Source organism: Plecotus auritus, assembly GCF_963455305.1.
Source record: "Plecotus auritus genome assembly, chromosome: 7".
NCBI classification, from domain to species: Eukaryota; Metazoa; Chordata; class Mammalia; order Chiroptera; family Vespertilionidae; genus Plecotus; species Plecotus auritus.
This window is the reverse complement of record NC_137774.1, coordinates 164,415,618-164,438,549: the sequence shown is the minus strand read 5'-3', so window position 1 is coordinate 164,438,549 and position 22,932 is coordinate 164,415,618. Positions and strand designations below refer to the sequence as shown.

Below are 22,932 nucleotides of genomic sequence, written 5' to 3'. Positions count from 1 at the left end.
TATAAAATTTTAAGTGAGGACACATGCTTCATCTTACTCAAGATGCAATTAAGTGCATAAAATGTTCTGTATTGCAGAAACCTTTCCCTCTGAATTTCCCACTCATTGTCTTCTTCTCTTTCTTTCCTCCTTTTCTTTCTATTCCTCCTCCCCCTCAGACTCCCACTCTTTCTATTAGAATTACCTGGACTCTAGAACACTCTTGGATCAGCAGTTCAGTTAAGGTAATTAACCATGACCTTCACTAGATTCGATAATTTAAGTTACTAGACTTCTCAAGCTGCAACGTATCACTTGCAATGGGAAATTCTGCTCAAAATGTTAACTTTCTTACTATAAAATGCGAATTTTCTCTCAATAGTTGTCACTATCTCCAAATTAATGCATGCTATTATACAGCTGCAAAGCATCTCAAGATGCAATGGAAATTAATTTCCATTAGTTACCAACTGACAGTCAACTACCACCTGTCATGTAAGACAATAAGTTTTGAATGCTCCATTTTTGTCCTCCAGTAAATGTTCAAAGTCACATGACATCAACAAAAATATTATAACTGGACTATACATAAAATGACCAAAGCTACTTCAGATTTTTGCTTGTGGTGGAATAAACAAGGAGGCTCTGAGGATGAATTGAGATCTGCTAAAAATGAAATAGGCCTTCCATAGTTACAGCAGTATAAGTTGAAGAAGACAGTTCTTTTAATTAAGAACTGGTTAAGTTCTCTGACAAGCACGGAGCACTTCAAACGGCATGCAATTTCAAGAGGTTGAGCATAGCTATGTGGTTGCCTATAAAATACATAAATTAACAACTAGGCTATGCCTTTTAATGCTCTCACAGATCCGTATTTCCATAAGGGAAACAAATCTTGTACTTTTCTAATTTTGTGAATTTATATTTTTCATTTTTAACATTCTATCAATATCGATTTAAAGAGTGCAAACTGTTCAGAATGACTTATTTTTAAGTGGTCAGATAAAATAAAAGCAAAGCATAAGAGTTGAGGGAGCAGACTGATTAATAGGCAAGAAGAAAAATCAATACTTGTTATTGTGTGTCTTTTGTCAACTTAATAACAGTGTGCTTATGCAAGTTTTATAGGTCTTATCTCTAGATAAATGTGTGCAAAGTCAATAAACAAGTAGGTAGATTGTTTATGTGCATATACATGGAAACACACATTCTAAGTATATATACATACATAATCTGTGTATATATACACATTATATCTATAATTAATGTATATACAGTATATATACACACACACTATGTATATACACACATATAATCTATGTGGCACATATATACATAGATGCCACTTTTCTTAATAAAATAAAATCTAGGGGTGTCAAGATTTCCCCTAGAAGAATTCAGCCCTTGAGGAATGATTGAACAAGTGAACCAATTCTGTCTCCCTGAGTTTTCTTGGTCTCTCTTTTCCTGGTGAGGGCTTCCACTCATAAGGACCAACCTTGGGGAGGAGGGATACTACTGTCCATTTTTATAATCTTATTTTTATTATAATATGGACCTACAAAACTCTCCCTTGGTTTCTTTTGAAGCACAAAACCTTATTTTGATTTCTTCAAAACCACCCCTCAGAACCTTAAAAGGTATAAAGTGGCAAGTGCGCGAGGGGCACATGAAATAGAAACCGTGCACCAACGTGGAGTTGAACTTTGGAGCATCCTGTTTGAGTCTGCAGGCCTCTCTAATTCTCTATGAGATTCCAGGGAAATGGGCTCTCAGCTTGTTTCCAAGGGGTGCCATTTTTAATATTTACACTTTTTGTGCTCTTAAATATTCTGATCTTTCATTCCACAGTGAAAATGGGGGGAGAGATTTACTTCCTTTCTCATTTGTAGCTTCCTGTCTCGGAGATCTGCTTCACCCTAAATGACTGGTACAAGGAATGTCTTCATCTGCAAGGTCTCACTCCCTTTTCAGTATAAGAATATCTAAATACAAGAGACACACATATTACCCACATAAACCTGGTTTTTAATGAGAAAATAGAGATTATGAAGCAGGAAGTAATATGAATTACTAGTGGGAAAATGTACTTAGAGCATAAGAATTATACTCCAAAATAAATATTTGTCTTACTTTGCAATTCAAGACACTATTTCTTTAAACCACCAATTATTTGTATCTGTTATCATTGTACTTATCATTATTTGGGACCTTAAGATTAAAGATGCTTTAGTTTTAAGACTATCTGATATACTACAGATTTCTGATTTCTAGGGATCCAACATACCCTGATGCTGAATGGTGTCATGAGATTCAGTCTCCTTTATCACCAGATTCAGTCTAGACAATCTGGTAAAGAATCCATGATAATTTAGTTATTTGTATGGCACTTCTTAGTTGCTTTTAATTGGGGGAAAGACAATATCTTTGTTCCTGGGACACAGAGTGTAGTTGGTTTTACATAGGAGGGTTAAAAAAAAGTTGTGGACAGATTGTATAAGGAAAATCATTATAGACTCAAGTGACGAAGGATAAATACATATTCCTCCTGGCTTCATTCCGGAGAACAAACCTAAGACCACCATGGCTGCCTCCAGAGGATGGGTAGGGAGGGAACAACTATGAGCATTAGGGAGAGGACTTTTTTGAGAAGAACAGGGTATGCAATAGCCTTTGCTTCTGTATGTTGGCTCTAGCTAACTTGGATTTGGCTTTTTGCCCCAAACGATGTAGGAAAATCCAGAATGCACACAGCCCACTTTTAAGAGATAGGACTTGAGTTCCTCAGATTCCTCTGCACACCTGGAGGCCTGGCTAGTGGGTGGGGGCCCCACGGGTGGTTAGCTCCTGGGCAATGTGCAGTTTATTCAACTTGGGGAAAATGTCTGCTTTACTGAAAGCACATGGGTTGAGGGAGAAGGAGTTGGTTCTCAAGAGGAACACCTGTATACCAGAAAAGCACAGAATGAAGATTTCCACCATCTTACCTGATAGACTATGTGCTAATGATTAGTTAACTAATTAGTGTTCTGCATACAGTTACTCCTCAGTCATGACTGCCTATGTCCCATCACTCTTAACTGAGGAGTGTCATGGTGGTCCCTATGCCAGAACACTCTTCAGTGAAAACGAGGTGGGGTAGTGTTGGAATGAGTCACTGTGTTAGAAATGCAAATGTTTACTTCTACAAGTGACTTTGAAGACAGGAGACAAAGGGAGTATTCCAGGTTACAGGAAAATCAATATTAATACAGATAAGTATTGTATGTGAACATTACTTTAAACTGATAAAAGGAATCCTGAAAAGGAGGCTTTTGTGAAACAAACAAAAAAATTCTTTTGCAATGAAGTCTTCTCTTCCATCTTCTAATTCCGTTTCTTGGCTGTGAGGCCCGGGCTCTCAATCTTCCCTTCTCTCTGTGCTGTGGCCTCATGAGATCCCCTCTCACCACTGGCCTCCCAGCAGGGCATTCCCCAGGGTCTGCTCCTGGGCCTTTGTCTTTCCAACTAGACAGCTTCCAGCCCCTCTGCCTTCTCCCATTTCTCCCATGTCTCTGACTCCAAGTGCCTTTCTCAGCCTGACTCTGTCTGCAGGTGCTCCTGATGGCAGGAATGCTTGGTGCAGCAGGAAGTCAGGGGTAGGAATCTCAGCTAACAATGGGCTCTTCCTGTGCCAGGAAATAGCCCAAAGACTTAAAATATTGCATTTTCACAATGACTTTATGAGGAAAAGACTGTTATTATAACCATTTAATACAGGCACTTTGAAGGCAGAGCCGAGGAGCATCCTGACCGGAATCAACATTTGCTAAGAACCCTTTTCATCATAAATTGGACACCCTCCACAGCCCAGGCATCCTCTGTTCCCCTGGAGGGCGAGAGTATGCACAGCAGGGCTGCACCAAGATCACCATGGGGGTGGGGTGGGGAGGAGAGGAGAACATTTGAATGTCCACTCATTCATTTACCTGAAGAAAACAAAAAAATGAAGAACTGTCATATTTACTCCATGGGCTGGCACTGGCCCTCTCACTGGGCTCACATTTTAGATGACAGCATGTTTTTCATTGGAAGCTCCAACGTGGCGGGTTGATGATGACACCTCTGCTTATTTGGGCACCTCACCTAGGGCTCATGATGGTTGCTGATGTGTGTTGATCCATGCAAAATTTTGGATTCTATTATCTATCTTTTTTTTTAAAAAAATCTATCTTTAAACTAACTCTCACTATATGAACAAGATAGCACTAACAATTCTCACAGGTCCAAAAGACAAGAAATGGCCAAGCTCACACATCTATCTATACTTGGAGCGATGAACACCAGTCATCTTAACCAGTAAAAATAATAATAATCTTCTCAGGTCTAACATATTTAACTGTATTACTCGTTCTAAAGAAAAGTTTTTATGATAAAAATGTACATTGAAATAAAAACTTTTAATGATGTTGTTCCATCTTTAACATACTCTGTTTTCAGTTCTGTCTTCAGTGTACATTTATTATATAGTGTAAATTGTATTTCAGTACACCAAAACATATGCAATTAGTTGACTAGTATCTCCCCAGAATTCATGTCTACTCAGAAGCTCAGAAAGGGACCTTATTTAGAAATTGGGTCATTGCAGATTGATTAAGACAAGGTCATATTGGATTAGAGTGGATTCTAAATACAATGACTAGTGTCCTGATCAGAAGAGGCAAGGAGACATGGAGACCACAAGAAGACCCTGTGAAGATGAAGACAGAGATTGGAGTCGTGCAGCCACAATCCAAGGAGCAACTGAGGCAACAAGGGGCTGGAAGAGACAAGGAAGAATTCTCGCCAGAGCCTTTGAAGCAATGTGGCCCTGCACCCACACCTTGATTTTGGACTTCTAGCTTTAGAACTGTGAGAGAATACATTTTTATTGATTTAAACCACCCAGTTCGTGGTAGTCTGCGATGGAAGCCTTAAGAAAGTAGTCCACTATGTTTAAAATGTATAAGTAAAAAATAGCCATGTATGGTGGTGTAAACTACCATTTTTCAGATTGGGTGGGTGGGCAGGGAGGTTCACAGACAGCTGCCTTCTGTAGACCCCACAACCTAGCAGAACTTGGTTTGAGTAATTCAAACAGGCCCTGTCCTCTCCATTTCCAGCCCTCTTTTCTTTTTAACTGTTCTCTCTACTTAGAAAACTTTCTCTTCCATTTTTTTTCATGTGGAAATATCATCTACTCCTCAAAGTTTGTACCAAACACTCAGTACCTCCTCCATACTTATCACATCTGTTTAATTTACTCATGCATCACCGTCATTTGTGGATACATCTTTCTCTCCCATAATTCTGAAAGCTTCTTAAAGAATGAAGCTGATTCCATGCCGTCATCACACTGTAGAGCCCACCCGAGAATATTCCATAGAAAAGCCACCGAGAACACACCTGGTGCCTTTGGATGGACCTTCGGCCAGCTCTGAGTATGGTTGAATAAAACCTCACTGAAGACATATGTGTATGCCTGTCACATTTCCAAGTGACAAGGAGCAGTGGGTACAGTAAGCGCACTGGAGGACAGAGCTGGGACCGAGAAAAGATTTCTGTAGAATCAAAAAATGGAATCACCTAACAAGAAGTGAATGTAAAATACCTAATTAGATAAAAAGAAGGTTAAACATTCAAGGTAAAGATAACTGATTCATAGCTTTGCAGGAGTCACATGTGAAAAGACTGGGCATTTTATTTGACTTTGTTATGTTATGTTCCTATCAGTCTTCACAGTAGTTAGAAACATGGGATTGGAAGTCAGAAAGACTTAGGATCAATTTTTGGCTCTCTGTGCCTCAGCTCTCCCATATGTGAAATGGAGACCATAAAGTCATGTCAGAGGGACTTAGGAAGGGTTAACTACAATAATGAATACAAAAGTTTTATGCTGAGCATGAAACATATTACTTTAATAATTTTTATTGTTATTGTTAATCCTCACCTGAGGATATTTTTTCCATTGATTTTTAGAGACAATGGAAGGGACAAAGGGAGGGGGGAGAGACAGACACATTGATTGGTTCCCTCCCACATACGCCCTGATGGGGCTGGGATGGAGCCTGTAACCCATGTATATGTCCTTGACCGGGAATTGAACCCGAGACCCTTCAATGTGAGGGACCAATGCCCTAACCACTTAGCAACACCAACCAGGGCACGACTTAAATAATTTTAATAGTCATTGCTATCATCATCGTTGTTATAAACTTTTTTTCTCATATTAACTCTCAAGAAAACCTAGAATGAACCCAGGTTGCCCACAGGCATCACTTGTTTTCTTCCTGCATGTCCATGACGTGTGAGACAGAACTGGGAAGGAGATTGGCCATTGCCGGACTCCCAGAGAAGAGACCTAGACATGACAATGTGCACAGGGATTGCAGCTTGCATGGGAGCAGGAGGCCGGGCGATGCTGGGTAGTTTAGTATCTGTGTGCAAAGGCTATCCTATGAAGAAGGGATGGGTGCTTCTCATGTGATTCTGGAGGTCAGAAAGAAGATCAGGGAATAAACGTACAAAAGATACAGATTTTCTATCAATATAAATTAGTTTTCAAGGTTTGAGTTATTCAAAAAATTAATAAAATTCTCCCAGAGATGGTGAGTGGCCTGTTCGTTGCTAGAGGCATCCAAGCATAGAACGAATGGCCACTTGTCAGACTTGCTTTTAGCCTAACTCCGTGGTTGGCAAACTGCGTCTCGCGAGCCACATGCAGCTCTTTGGCCCCTTGAGTGTGGCTCTTCCACAAAATACCATGGCCTGGATGAGTCTATTTTGAAGAAGTGGCATTAGAAGAAGTTTAAGTTTAAAAAATTTGGCTCTCAAAAGAAATTTCTATCGTTGTACTGTTGATATTTGGCTCTGTTGACTAATGAGTTTGCCGACCACTGGCCTAACTGAATAAATGACTTATCAGTACTCTTTATACTCTGAAAGTCTTCAGACTGTGCATGCTTTATCCTCCCACCATGCCCAGACAATTCCCCAGTTAATTAATTAGTGGGCATTTTAAGTCTAATTCCCCAGGGATTCACCACCCAAGAAAACTAAACTTCAGCCTGGATGGTGTGGCTCAAGTGATTGAGCATCAACCCATGAACCAAGAAGTCACTGGTTCGATTCCTGGTCAAGGCACATACCCGGGTTGCAGGCTCAATCCCCAGTAGAGGTTGTGCAGGAGGCAAATGATTGATGTCTCATGGATGTTTCTATCTCTTTATCCCTCTCCCTCCCTCTCTAAAAAAAAAAAATCAATAAAAACGTATTTTAAAAAAGAAAACTAAACTATGAAGACTATCATATAATTGTTTCATTGCAAACAGTTCAGCCATGTTACTTAGATTACATAAAAATAGTACTTTAAAATTTAATAAAGATTTTTAAAAATATTTTTTGAAACTTTACCTTTCAAAAATCATTTTTGGAGTACGGTTTGTATCCTAAACCCTCAATTCACTACACACTCTGTGATTTGTTTAATTGAGTAGGCAAACGATGAAGAAAGAACATGTGGAAATGTTCTTAACAGATTTACCTAATGATAAGGTATTTATAAGCAGTATTACTTTATAATATTTAATAATATCCAATAATGAAAAAATTATTAATATCTTAAATGTAGCTTGAAACAAAACATGTTGTGTAAGTTTGACAGAGCCACATTCAGCAGTAAAGATGTGCCCTGGTATTTATTTCTCTATTATGTTGAGTAAAAAAAAAATAAGACAGATTTTTACTATAAATCATGTTTACAATAATTCAGATTCATTAAGCTTTTTTGAAAAATTGTTTTTGAGAGTGTACATGAACGAATACAATATCTTGAGAAGAGATTAATCAAACATGATGAAAAGATGCTATTACCTATATGTTAAGCTATGTCAATAAATGTCCTACCCAAACTTTTCTTCTTTTATAGAGAACATTTATAGTACCGTTAGTCTATCGGGTATATCAGTCTTGCTTTATTTTTCTCCAGCTATTTCTCTAATCACATTTCAAAATAAGTATGCTATGTCTTTTCACTCCCAACATCACTGACACCTCATGCATATATTTTGATTTGAAGATTTATATTTAACCTATATACTTAAAAACAACAGTATGTAATGCTATATTTGGTACAGCACCAAAAAATGTATTAGCCATGACGACAATTCTTAAGGGACTCACATTTTATGGAAGATAAAAGCTTCACAAATATAGCTGTAAAGAAAAATTTACATATATAAACATTTTCAAAGTGATTGCTGACTTTAAAAAGGAAATTAGACATTACCATCTCCTATATAAAAAGGTTTCTGCACATTCTTTGTTGAAGTAGAGAGTAGGGGCAGTTAATAGTGAAAAGACCAAAGTTTTGCAACAAAAATCTATATGACTGAGGCAAGCAAGCTAGAAAACCCCAATCCTTCAGAATCAAACCTTTCATATCCTAAGGCTTAGAGGAATTAAGAGTTAGTAGGGGGTCTCTGGTTTCAAGTCTAATGACCAAATTGGGGCATCTTAATTTCAATTTCTTATTTTAAAATGCACACTCTGAAAACCTCTCATTGAATAATACTAAAACTCTTTAATAGTGAAAAGACACTGGTCTGCAATAAGAGAAATAAGACAGATATTAGAAAAGAAAGGAGAAGTAAAACAAAGACCATACGTCAAATAAGCAATTATCAGAGAGTAGATCTACTCAGACCATTTGCATCCTTTTCTTTATTCCTCCCAGCTCCTACATACAGATATCTGGTACTACCATCCTCCAAAAAATCATAAAAGATGTGAGTATATTCTTTCCTTTTTCTTTTTATTGTTTATAAGGAAATAAAAATGTTCATGCCAATATGCCTCACAGTACCCACAAGTGTGAATTTTAGCTGCGTACCCCTGTGTCAGCACTGGGATCTTCATAAGTCATTTACACTCCAGTTCTCCCTTTATTTAAGGCATATGGAGATATTAGTTTTCCCCCACAAAGGAGAATTACATCAAAGATGTATGTAAAACGGCTTTGAAATTGTGCTATGGAGACATGTTTGTAATAGCACAGAGGCTTAAATGGTCTGGTATTTAATGATAAATAAAACTTAAACACTCTCTTTAAAAACATATGTGGGAGAGCTGAAAGAAGTCTGAAGACTGAAACAACTTAAATCATAAGCAATAATGCCAAAATAAATAATTGTGAACCCTAGAAGTTAAATATACTAGTTCTAGTAATAGTCACTTGGGGAAAATAAAAAATTCATTATTTGAAGGATAATGTAAAAATGTTGTCATAAAAATATCATTATATTTTAGACTTGAATTTTGGATTTGGGATGTATCTCAATTAAATATGAACACTTAACTGTAGTCCTTTATTTTAAGAAAACTCTACAAGCAAGGCCTTATTGTATTTTATACCCCATCCATTTTGCATGATGCCAGGGTATCAGTTCCTTTTGTGTTAAATCACAACAAGCCAGTTCTGGTTCTGGATCTGGTTCTGTCTGTTTCACCTGTGCAGCTGGACTTAGAATGGTGGTATGATTTTCTTTTTCAAAGTGAACACATTAAGGCCAATGCCTAGCATTCTTGAAAATAACATACTGAATCTGCAATTCATATAATGCTAATCTGCATATAAATTTTACACATACAATAGATTAGTGGCCAACATTCTCTTATTCATTCTAACAGTTCCTATTGGTGTTTCTCTTTTTTGGTTTATAGAGTGCCCCCAATAAATATAAGTGACATAATCCATAACTTGAAAAGCTAAGAGCCATGACAATATACTGAAAGAGGGAAAAAATCTATACAAGTGACAGTAATATAAAATGGAAAGGATATGCCACTTAGTAAAATAAAATGCATTTAGCTCGCAGCAAAAAAATAAAGAAGCTTATCTCTAGCTAGAGAAACATAAATTTGGTTTCTTATTAAGCCAAATTCCCTTAATATGAACATTTAAAATCTTCCCATTGGAGATAAAACACTTATCCTCAATTTAAATATGTAATGTTAAATAAAGCAATGCCAATTCAATATTCTACTTAGCATTTCTTAAGAGTCTGCTGTTATTCTATTTCTATATGTTTTCAGTTGCATGTCAAGAAAATTTATTTTAAAATAGCACATTGAGTTGTTATCTGAAAAATATTGTATCCGCACATGACCAGAACATATAAGGATTGGGGACAGATTTCAAGACCAATACTCTAGAGATTTCTGTTGAAATTGAAAACCTGAATATGCAGGATGCTGCACAATGTAAATGTAAGCATATTTCTCAGTTCTAGTAGTTAATAGTGAAGTTAACATTTACTCCAGCTCACTTTTACCATGGAGGTTCTATCAAATATAATATTTAGCATGAACCGTCCAGCAGGGTGCAATTGTGCTGAAGTAGCTATCTCGAAGAATACCATAAAATAATCCCATTCTGCCTTTATGTTTGTAGAAGTGATTTCTTTTTACAAAATACTCTATGCAAACCCCTTGACACAGTACATAAGCACCTGTGTGCTCCATCAGAGAAAATTCCTGGAGACAAATTTCAAGTATGCCACCAGAGTCAAGTCACATGCCCTGCTCTACAGAAATATCAGAAATCTGACATGTCGATGGTATTCACAGATGCAGATATATATTTATGAGACTCTATCAGCATACATCAAACGGCTATGAATAAAACATCATTTAATTCTGCAGGAATTCAATTCCAACTTCAGAAGTACAGCATTGCTATATCCCTTGCCAATGTTGAAAAAAGAAAGCCAAAAAGAAACATTTCTCAACCTAACAATTTCTTTAATATGTTTTTTTATCAATGCCCAGACAACTTTAACATCATGTTTACTTTCAGACACAGAAAAATGAAGATAACATTGATTTTCTAAGTTTTTTAATTTTTAGTATAGCCTGGTATATGGACCACTTCACTCGCTGATAGAGACATGCATAGTGACAAAGCATGCGTCCATTGAAACAGTAAAAACCTAGTCAGTGATATATGAAGTCAACTGAGATCATTTACAATTCTGTTTCCTTAGCATTAAAGAGATAGTTGTTCTAGAATCTAGATCTTATCAAGTAGCTGAAACCTCAAGCACCTACCGATGTTCTCATCCAAAGATCATCTGTACTGTTTGCTATTGAACCACAGTGATACTTGGGATTCATGACTAATACCCACATTCCAAATCAGACAAAAGATTATAAAACCTAACCAAAGTCAACCCTTTCATAACTCAGCTCATGACATGAATGCAATAAAGTGATGTAGGAAAAAAATAACACCATACATACAATGACTGGTTAGAGAGCCTCTTGGACATAAGTAGGGAAAAGAAAAAGGTTCGTACCCACCTGGGATCTTTCTGAATGCTATCAATGGACGGGGATCTGGCCAAGGTGCCTTCGGGCGGGAGGGTAGGGCCGGATTTGCTGTATGGAGACTCAACAGAGGGACAATACTGCAGCTGTCGGTAGGGGTCGGCGTAATTGGAGGCTGGGCCGGCGGCGTAGCTGGCCCGCTGGAAGGTGGCCGTGGCGGCATTCGGTGGGCCATGCTGGCTGCCTGTGCGCTGCAAGGGGACGGAGTCGACACCAGGGGAAGATGGGGCTAGGATAGGAAAGTAGGGACAAAGTAAAAAATTGAGGACCTGCTCACAGAAACGGTTAACCAGGTCTAGGCAAGGGTAAAAAATACACACATGAAAAAACAACAAGGGTTTGAAAGAATAAAAACATTAATTGGTCATATCTGATCCAATATATTCAATGTTATCCAGTAATGATAATTAGCATGTGATTTCAGAAATACCCCTTCCAGCTCTAGGGAACAATGCATCTATTGTCTGTATATTGCTGACCAACATCAAGAGAAGGTTTGTTAATCTGAGGTCAACTCTGTGTGAAAACAAAACCCAGAAGCTGTAGAGGGAATATTTTATAGGGAATCATGGACAGTTAATTATTGTTCATGTTGAAAAATTCAGAAAGTGTTTGTTCATGTGATGCTATGTGAAGTTTATTAAGGGTGTGAACAAACTTAGTAACGTAGTTAATTTTCCTGAGTTAAAAAGTAAGGGAAAGTGAGAGGGAATGTGTGCATGGGGTGCAGGTGGGGCTCCTGTTTCCCTAATTAGCCCTAGGGCAAAAAATGCATGACTGCTCTAGTTTCTGTTAAGCTGTCCGCAAGAGATTTGCATAGACCTCTTTTCCACCAAAGCTGTCACAGTAACAGATAGACTAGGAGAAGGGTAGGCGTGCAGGAGAAGGGGAGGACCAGCCCAACTCTAACCCAGACAAAACAACGAGCTTTCTTGGCTTTCTCAGAGCGTTTGCATCTTTTCAATGTGTCTAAATTATTTTGAGATTTTGCACCAGTTACCAAAACCAGTATGACTATTTCTAAACTGAATTTCAATTTTTTTGTGTGTCCTTCCTGGATTCTTTTCAGTACGTTTCATGTTGTGAATTCTGAGATTTTTCTGGGTCTCAAAAATTTGATGCCTTAAGATTTTAGTTGACCTGTGCAATGAAAACAGCATCTTTCATATTAATAGAATGTGACCAGGTATTAACTACTGCAACAATGAATAGCCATAATCAATTTTAGGCAGGGTATTTACTTCCTGGCCTTATAGATCAGAATATACCCCAAAGATAGCCAGTTTTTTGTATGCCCATTTCTTCCCTGGATGCTCTCTACATGGCATTAGGTTCCAATTATAAATCACCCCCTGCCATAACTTTGACTCCCTGAGCTTCTTAGTGGATGATGATAGAGTTTATTTTATCCTCATTTACATTAAATGATATATGCCTTGCCAAACACAAAAGAAATTATGTCATATCAAGAAAACAACTGTTAAAAGAAGTTAAGAAAACCATATAGAAATGACCAAAGAGTCACAAAGTGAACTGGAGGAACACATTCTAATACTGAAAACTGATTTTTAACTAAGAGATCAGCACTTCTTATTTCCAATGATCTTCTAATACTTAATCTTATAATGACCAGAATTATGGGAACAGGAACCAGTGAAAACTACAAAAATATTTAAGAACAACTTTCTAAACAAAATGTATGTATGTATATCCCAGAGGAGCTGTCTTTCGAAATGAGGATTGCTCTGATGGATTAAGTTTCATATAATAAACATTAAGTTTACAACCAGAAAAATCTGTTTTATGTCTGTTAGTTCACCATAAATATGATAGTGGTGATAATTTAAAAATATAAAATCAGAATTCAAGTTCGTAACTCCAAATTGAAATAAATAAGAAACTGATCAATGCAGTAAAATAATGTAAAATACCAATACAAATGTGGAGAAAATACACTACCTTAACAAGAGGTTATAGGACCATATAGAAAAAAAAAAAAACGTGTGAGAATCTAACAGGTCTCAAACTAGCCATCACTAATGACACCATGTACTGCCTCATGTTTTTAAGCATGACATTAAAAAAACGACTTCAACACAAAGATTCAATTCTCCCTTTCTTCAGTGCAGACCTGGTGTGGCTTATGCAAACCACGACTCTCTATTCGCATGGATAAGCGGATGTCGGTCACACTATTAGAAGATTTTCTTTGAATACAGTATTTCCCTTAATTCCTGTCCTGTTATACATTTTCCTTACTTAAATTTTAGAGCTCAGTTGACCAAACCACCCGCCTGGTAGGATTACTCTGTTCAATTGAATCTTCTTGTGGCAAACACTTGAAGTGGAAGGTGCTTCATCAGGTCTGTAAGCACTCCTCTTCTCACCTGCCCTGCGAACAGCCCCTTCTCCCTCAATAAGCTCTTAGGACTCAATGAACCATCATACTGGTCTCTTTGAGATTTTAGAATTCGCCTCTTCAGCAGGTTACTTGGTACTTCACCCGACATCTATGTTGTTCATGAAATTATCTGCTTTCCATAGAGCTACACAAAGAAAGGTCTAGTGTGTAAAAAGAGAGATGTTTTACACTTTATATTTGAAGGAGGTGAGGAGGGATTCTTTTTAATAAAATCAAACATTCTCCAGGTACTTTGATGATGATAGATGGCTACATGTATTATTTACTGACAGCAGGGGAAAAAAGAACAGAATAAAATGGGTGGATCTCTATATACAGAAATATGAAAACATAAAAAAAACACATTTACATATGTTACACTAATAGCATGCAGTAAGCTAATTAATGAATCCCCTCTGTAAGTTCAGAAAATAAAGATGGCTTAGGTGACAGTGGGTCCAAGAACAAGGCCTACACACTCTTTTTTTTATTGTCTAAAGTTTTACATATGTCTCCTTTTTTCCTGATTGACTCCCCCACCCCCCCTCTGCCATTCCCACTCAGGGCAAGTCCCCACCGCCCCAGTGTCTGTGTCCATTTGTTATGCTAATATGCATGCATACAAGTCCTTTGGTTGATCTCTAACCCCCCACCTTCCCTGCCATTTGTCTCTGGATCTATTCCTGTTCATCAAATTATGTTGATCATTATATCCCACATATGAGTGAGATCTTGTGATATTTATCTTTCTCCGTCTGGCTTATTTTGCATAGCATAATGCTCTCCAGTTCTATCCATGCTGTTCCTTCTTTTTTATAGCGGTATAATATTCCATTGTGTAGATGTACTACAGGTTTTTAATCCACTCATCTGTTGATGGGCACTTAGGTTGTTTCCAAATCTTAGCTATTGCAAATTGTGCTGCTATGAACATAGGGATGCATATATCCTTTCTGATTGGTGTTTCTGGTTTCTTGGGATATAGTCCTACACTCTTCAAACGAGTTTAATTCTGTTACTTTAGGGATGAGGAACCTTTAGCATCCAAGCCATGACATTTCCAATAGGGTTATCATTTAGAATTAATCGTAAAGGTCTTTCAATTTTCTGCACTCTGCACATGCTGCTGATCCATGCCAAATACAATGGAAAATATGCAAGGTAAATTTAAGATAATCTTTTAATGTCAGCTATTATTACATTTGTGGGGAGTGGCATTTAATGCAGAATTTTTAGTAGTGTGGAATCATTATTACTGGAGTTGATGTTTCTGAATTTTACCATGAACTGTTCTACTAGCAAATACTGTCTTCCTTCAGCTGTAATTAGATTTTTTATTTACACCATTTTACGTATAAAATGAGTTGATATAGGTAAGCATCTGGAAGCTCTTCCTAGCTTTAAGACACTATTTATCATTGAGCTTATTAAACATTTCCATTTGGGTGATAACATGCCCTGTCTTCTTAGATCAAAAAAAGGTAAAATTTTAAACTAAGAAGTTATTTGACTTGCTCTAATGAGAAGTAATCATTTTTACAGTTTGAAGTAACAGCATTCATAAACGATAAACTGCAAATAATCCATATTTTCTGGAATTAAGTGATTATTTTAAATGAAAATGTTATTTATGTATCATTGAAGAATAAAAATAAAATTTTATGAATATGAAGTTTCTATGTAATCCTTCTATAACTTTATTAAGCACTAGCTGGTATTGCAGAGAATTAAGATTTTTAAAAATATTTTGCCTACATGTGCAAATACTTTTACCACATTCTTTTATTTTATTTTTAAAATATTTTTATTGATTTCAGAGAGGAAGGGAGGTGAGAGAAATAAAAACATCAATGATGAGAGAGAATCATTGATCGGCTGCTTCCTGCATGCCCCACACTGGGGGTCCAGCCCACAACCTGGGCATGTGCCCTGACTGGGAATCGAACCCTGACTTCTGGGTTCATGGGTCGGCGCTCAACCACTGAGCCACACTGGTCGGGCTTTCACCATATTCTCTTTTCTTTTTATGTTGCAATACTTGTCAACCTCATAAGAATATTCAGCATGTTTTCCCCTTGCAACGTGTCTGTGATAATTCATTCTTTATTACAAGCTGACACTTCCATTACCGAAAGCTCGATTTCTCCACTCTCTTAGAATCACATTTATCTACTGGGAAATTCACGTGTCCATCACTGATGCAGACGTTGGCCGTTCTCACTAGTTTAGAGAGATGTGTTCGCGGGGTTGTCAGAGGCAAGAGTTTGTGTTAATAAAATGACTCCCAAGTTGACAGTCATCGATATGTCTTGAGTTTGAAATACAAATTTGTATTATTTAGTTTCTGCTTAATAGACTTCAGCATAAGCAAATTCAAGAGGCTCACATATTCCCTGTCTGGCTGTGTCTATTGTACAAACTCTGGTTTTGAGAAGCCTTTTCCCAGATGAAAGGTATGTTTTATTTCAACAGACACCCTAGTTAAGAGTGTGCCTCTTTAAATTTTCATCATGCAGGATGTTAGATCAGTTGTCCTGTAAAAGCAGGTGGGCTTGTTCACACCACAGTTCTCCTCACAGGCCTGTTTTTCCTGCTACTGTGCACACTATTCTGCCTCCCTGCCCTGGGAGAGGGCATGAATGGCAGCTTGTCTCTGTCTCTGTCTCTCTCCCCTCATTTACTGGTGAGATGGCACCCACTGAGGAGCCCTCTTGACCATGAACCACTGCAGACTCAGTAATTTTTACCTGAATCAGAAGGATTTTACCTTCTCTGGGGCTGTGAGGCTGGCTTCTGTGTCAACTTTCTCTCTGCCTCCCTAGTAAGAGCACATCTGGGCCCAAGGAGGCCGACGGGCCACCTGAGAGCCCGCTCCCTTCTGCTGGCCTGGTGGGCAAGAGGTCTGGGTTCTTGTCTTGCAGTGGCTGGGGTGTCTGAGCCTGATGTATCTTAGTAAGGTCTGGGTGGGTAGAGGGAAAACTCTCTTTAGACCATGTTCTCTGGCATAGCTGTGACTGCTTAATTAAATAAAATCTTATTAATTTTCCATGTGAACAGTGAACTTATGTATGTTTCATCATCCACAAGCCTGGAGCAAAAAGAGAGGTGAGAAGTAGGATTTACGTACCCTGATCCTCTAACATGTATTTAAATGAATATAAATACTCGTAGATAAATCTCCATCATTAGGAAGATTTATTTTAGGAAAGCCTAGAAAAGTTTTTTTGAATACCCAAAGGTAGACTGTGCTCCTCATATGAGTTGATGTCTGAGATTTGCATTAGCCTTTATAATAAAGTCACAGGGGTGAGTGGCTTAGTATGGCAATCAAACAGGACAGATGGAGAAGGAAGACCGAGAGGACCAGATGAGAAAAGATGCTGGGAGGTTGAGCCCAAGGGGCAATGCTGAGAAATCCCCGTTGGTGGGAAGTTTAGGGAGCTTTAACATCTCACCTTCAATATCTATAGTTGTTTTCTGATTTTTGCTGTGCAGTCATCTCCTTGTCTATCTCTCAGCTCTAGAACTGTTATTCAAGAAAGGCTTTGTGGCATTTGGGGCAAAGGAGGTCCAGCTTTAAGCCAAGAGTGATGTCTGGGACCTGAGGTGGTAAGGCACACAGCTGCTGCCCTGAATGACCAAGAGTGGACGTGGATGAAAAACCCACACCTTCTCGCGCCCCCACTCCTTGCCAGGAAAACAGAAAGGCCGTCTCGGGATAAGCAGGAAGGGGGATTGTGTACTACGCAATATTGAGTCACATGTTGTCTAGGAAAGAAAGACACTATGTGTTGTTTAGTGTTTTTATTAATACTTTGTCTTCGATTTTGTCTGGAATATTTATTTAGCCCTTAAGATATTACCTTCCACTACCAGTTAATTTTTCATATTTTAAGATTTTCTGTGATATGAAAGTGAACATGCTCAAGGACAAGGAGTCTATTTAAGCTTCTTTGAATTTGCCAGTGCATCTAGCACATGACATGTCCTGAACAGATACTATTTGAATAACAGGATATAGAAAATCCTGAAGCTCTATAGATGAGAAGAAATCTACATTTATTTTGTTTTTAAATAGTAATTTTTATAAGTGCAGGGTCAGTCAACCAAGATGGCTATTAAGAGCTCAGGTTCTAAGGCAAGACTGCCTGGGTGTGAAGATTTAAAGACTGGCTCTCTTTTTAAAAATATTTTTATTGACTTCAGAGAGGAAGGGAGGGAGAGAGAGAGAGAAACATCAATGATGAAGAGAGAATCAGTAATCGGCTGCCTCCTGCTCAACCCCTAATGGGGATTGAGCCAGCAACCAGGCACATGCCCTGACTGGGAATCGAATTGTGACCTGCTGGTTCACAGTTCTACACTCAACCACTGAGCAACATAGGCTAGGCAAGGCTGGCTCTATTTTTACAGCTGCATAGTTATGGTGTAAATGTACCACAGCATTTTTATCCACTCACCTACTGATGGGCACTTGAGCTGTTTCCAGATCTTAGCTATTGTAAATAGCACTGCTATGAACATAGGGGTGCATATATTCTTTCTAATTGGTGTTTCAGGCTTCTTAGGATATATTCCTAGAAGTGGGATCACTGGGTCAAATGGCAGTTTTATTTTTAAATTTTTTGAGGGAACTCCCTACTGTTTTCCATAATGGCTGTACCAGTCTACATTCCCACCAGCAGTGAACCAGTATTCCATTTTCTCCACATCCTCTCCATCACTTGTTTGTTGATATGCTGATGACGGTAGCCATTCTGGCAGGTGTGAGGTGTTATTTCATTGTCGTTTGAATTTGTATCTCTTGATGATAGTGACTTCGAGAATTTTTTCATATGTTTCTTGGACATCTGTATGTTCTCTTTGGAGAAGTGTCTATTTTATTTAGGACCTTTGCCCATTTTGTAATTGGATTATTTGTCTTCCTTTTATTAAGATGTATGAGTTGTTTATAAATTTCTGGAGAGTATTATGCCAAGCAAAATAAGCCAGTCAGAGAAAGACAAGTATCACATGATCTCACATATCTGAGGAATCTAATGATCAATATAAATTGACAAAACAGATCCAGAGACATGGAAGCATGGAACAGACTGATGAATCTGAGAGGGAAGAGGGGAGGTAAAGGAGGGGGGCAGGCAGAGATTAACCCAAGAACTTATATGAATATATGCATAACCCATGGACACAGACAATAATGCAGTGAAGACTGAGATGGGGGAAGCGCGAGTGGGATGGAGTGGACCAATGGGGGAAAGGGGGACATCTGTAATACTTTCAACAGTAAAGACAAATCAAAATAATAAAGGAAGGCAGGAAGGCAGGAAGGCAGGAAGGCAGGAAGGAAGTTAGGAAGGCAGGAAGGCAGGAAGGCAGGAAGGCAGGAAGGAAGGAAGGAAGGAAGGAAGGAAGGAAGGAAGGAAGTCTGGCTCTATAAAAACAGTATGACTTCAGGCAGATTACTCAAGGTCTCTATGCCTCAATATTCTGATCTGTAAAGTGAGCATTATAATAGCACCTCCTTCATAGGGTGGTTCTGGGGATTTGTAAATATATTCAAATCATTTAGAACAGTCCCTGAAAGTAGTGGTGGGCTATATACGTTGCCATCAATCTCACCTGCTTGAAACTATGGTATCATCCAGAGATTCCCTAATTGTGTGACAAATACAGTTGTCTTCATTCCAAGTGTTGACTTCTTAAAGAGGGGCATCCAGCCTTCAATTCCCCTGCCCAGCTCCCCCTGAAGCATCACGTGGGAATGTTTTAGGAATTAAACTGGAAAAACTCCAGCCAGGGGCCTGATACTTAAGGGCAGAGATAAGACTGGTGCTCAAGTCACCTGGCCAAAATCACAATCTGAGCCAAAAGCTAGTGGCACCTGGACACTTCAAGTATGACAGGCCCATAAGAACATGTCCTCTTTCCCAGAGAGTTAGGGTATTTGCTCTGGCCCTGGAGCCTCTTAAAGGTCTGACCCAGTGTCTCCAGTGGGGTGTACAGCACAGGGGATGTGAAAAATGTCCCCTTGGAAATGGGAAAACGATCTTACAATGTTTCTTTATATCAATTTTTAATCTTGACATTTACTAGGAACAATTTAATAATATTGTATCATATGTATAAAATTTATGAGTAAATGATATACCCATCTTACAGGCATTTTCTCAAACATGTGGGTTCTGATAGTTCCTGGAGTTACAGGGTTAGCTGAGAAAGCGTAAGGATTTTAAATAAAGTGAATTAAGTGTAGAAATAGGGAGTAACCAGGGTGGGTGAAAGCTCATGGTTTTAAGCTTATGAGCTGGAGGGAGATGGTTCGCCCCACATGTCATCTCGTGAGACCTCCCTTGCACTTCTGGAAATGTCCCTAGTGTTGCATTAAGTCAGCATGTTTCCTCAAAAGTGTCTCAAGTTCCAAGGTGCCGGCTGGGCTGAGGTCTTTGACAGCTGGTTGTCACAGCCTCAGATCTCTGCCAGGGCAGAGGTTACTGTTACTGGAAGAAGCCAGGCAAACAGATTTTCCCCCATGAAGCCCTTAGAGGACACTGCTGCCTCCTTTATGGAAGGGACCAAAGGAAAGCACTTGTTCATTCATTCATTCAGCACTGTCCTCCATCGATGGCTGAGAGCAGGGGCTGGCAAACTTTTTCCTTAAAGTGCCAGAAGGTAAGGATTCTCAGCTTTACCATCTGGTCTCTGTCACGGCTACTCAAGGCGGCCGCTGCAGTGGGAAAGCAGCTATAGTTGATACTAAATGAATGGGTGCGGCCACATTCCAAGACCTTTGTTTATGAACACTCAAATTTGGATTTTATATAAATTTTACATATCACAAAACAGATTCTATCTTTTGATTGTAAGCCATTTAAAAATGTGCACTCCCTGAAGCATATGGGGCTGAGCTCACGAGAGTTCCTGAAACAAGTGGCCAGCCGGATTTGGCCCAGGACCTCTGCCTTAGAAAAAACTCTACAGTCCTGTTTATTTTTTTAAAGTGCAAGCATCTTTCTTTGTCTTTAATCTGACAAATATGCATGAAGTATTTATTTCTTATTATAGCTAATTTTTCATTAACTCCCCAGAAGTTTATTAATGAGATCATTCTAAGAGCATATGAATATAGAACTAAGAATGAACATAATCCCTTTGGTTGTCAGTGTTTATTCAAATTAGATACTGAACATCTCTGAGGTTGTTATCTCCATCTTTTATAAAATTACCTTAATAACTTGCAACAAACTAAATGTTAAACCAGCCCAACCTCAGACAGGTGTGGGTTTAGCAGGCTGAAGGTGAGAGAGCTTCTGACAGAAGAATAAATGGGTATTCTTTTTCATCTAAACAAGGTAGGTATTATTAACACTGGATGGCATTTACAACATCAAAAATAAAATCAAGAGTCTTTTGTCCTTTGTTGCCTATGATGCCGTAAAAATGGAAATATAAATACCAATAATCAACTATAAAAGCAACTTAGCTTGACTGGATTTCAAAACGTGTAATTTAGTATCATAATGCAGTTTAACAAAATTGCTGTGCTCTACTTGGTAGTAACTAGACAGAACAACCATCTGAAGAGGCAGAGCCCTGTGTGCCCAGGTGTAGACCAGGGCTTCGCTTTCCCAGCCTCAGCCCCTGTCCAGGCTAACACGGATTGTTAGGAAGGAAGGAGAGAGCACTGCTCTCTGCAAATCATCTACAGAAAATTTTCCGTGATTACTTAGCAATGCTCAGCTTTATAATAATTGCAATTCTCAACATCTTAATTATATCCATTTTAAAGTTAAGTGTTCTCTGGCACACTGAGTCATGACATTTGACCATTGTTTTGCCAATGGCTGCACATTCTGGGAAAACACGTGTCTTTCTTCGTGTGGCCTCTGCTGGTATTCAATTCAAAATATAGATTTAATCCAGGAAAGTTATACAGTTGATTGAACCGCACGCAATGGCCAACATCCAATCTTTAAATAATAATTTCATATAATTCAACCTAATAGTGTGTACAAAATAAATTCTCAGTTTGCCTTACAAAATATGCTACATTTTGTAGTCAAAATGTTTTTCCCCCAAGCTTGCAAAGTAGGTAGACTATATCATTTACAAAATACCAGAATTAGGTATATGCCTTTGACATCCCATATAATGACCGTGCTTTCTGGAGGACTTATACTCATTAAATACATTAGTAAGGATGAATAAGGAGTTACTCCTGCTTCCTTCAATTTGCCTGTTTGACAAAATAAGCTTACACACTCCATGGTATGTCTTTCATTTACAACATACTTAGGGAGGTAAACTGGACTCAGGTTTGGTTTCCATCATCACCATCATAGAAGCAGGTCATAATGCTTGTAAGGAGAGAGGACACACACACACACACACACACATTCCTTTCATAAGGGAGGGTTGTGGGGTCCCAAGCATGCCCACCCACCCTGGACAGGGTACGGGGTGGGGTCCTGAATACACACCTGTGCTCGTGCGGTAGGTGCCGGTGTGTGCTGACGGCAGAGGGTCCCCCTGGCTCTGGCTGAGACTCCTCATAGGGGGCTTCTGATAGACACGGTCTTCATAGATGGGGTCTATGTGGTGCTCTGGGGACTGTAGGGCCCGCAGCTCTGGGCCCAGGTGGCCATGCTGGCTGCTGTATGAGGCCCGGGACCCAGCTGGAATAAAATGACAGCAGACATGAAGACCCGACCAATATTCAAGCAGAACTTGTTTTATCAAAGGCATATTTGATTTTTTTTTTACAAAAATGTTGAAATCTGCAGAATATCAAATGAATAACATGAAATGGCAGAAATATGTCAGGTTAATCAGCTTATCGGCATCACCCAGCTGCCTCGCTTTGCTCCCAAACCTGATCGCCCTCTAAGGCTAACGACTCTGAGATAAATCCACACTGAACAGGGCCACTGAAACATCCCTTTTCTCAGTCTACCGAATGCTGCTTGGCTTCCTCACTAAGGGGATCAGGCAGACAGTCAAACCTAAAACCCTCTTATCATCCCACAGACCTTGCACCTTAAATTTTGCAACCAATTATTAAAGTCATGAGCCACTGAATAAGCCACGATGGCAAGCCATCTTTCTGTTGTTTCTGAAAAGTGAACCCAAATTTGTTCCCATCAGCAGTTTTT

The 22,932-nt window shown here is 38.7% G+C and overlaps 1 protein-coding gene across 7 annotated transcripts in view; it reads right to left on the bottom strand.

Annotated features, from left to right (window-relative positions):
• Window positions 1–22,932, bottom strand: part of CTNND2 (catenin delta 2) — an 804,920-nt gene that overhangs the window by 277,337 nt on the left and 504,651 nt on the right. For all 7 annotated transcript variants that reach the window (XM_080680431.1, XM_080680434.1, XM_080680433.1 and 4 more), the window contains 2 exons: window positions 22,261–22,455; window positions 11,356–11,611 (listed from right to left, as the gene is read on the bottom strand). In XM_080680431.1, coding sequence (XP_080536557.1) covers window positions 11,356–11,611; window positions 22,261–22,455 — 451 coding nt within the window. The remainder of the gene's footprint in view (window positions 1–11,355; window positions 11,612–22,260; window positions 22,456–22,932) is intronic.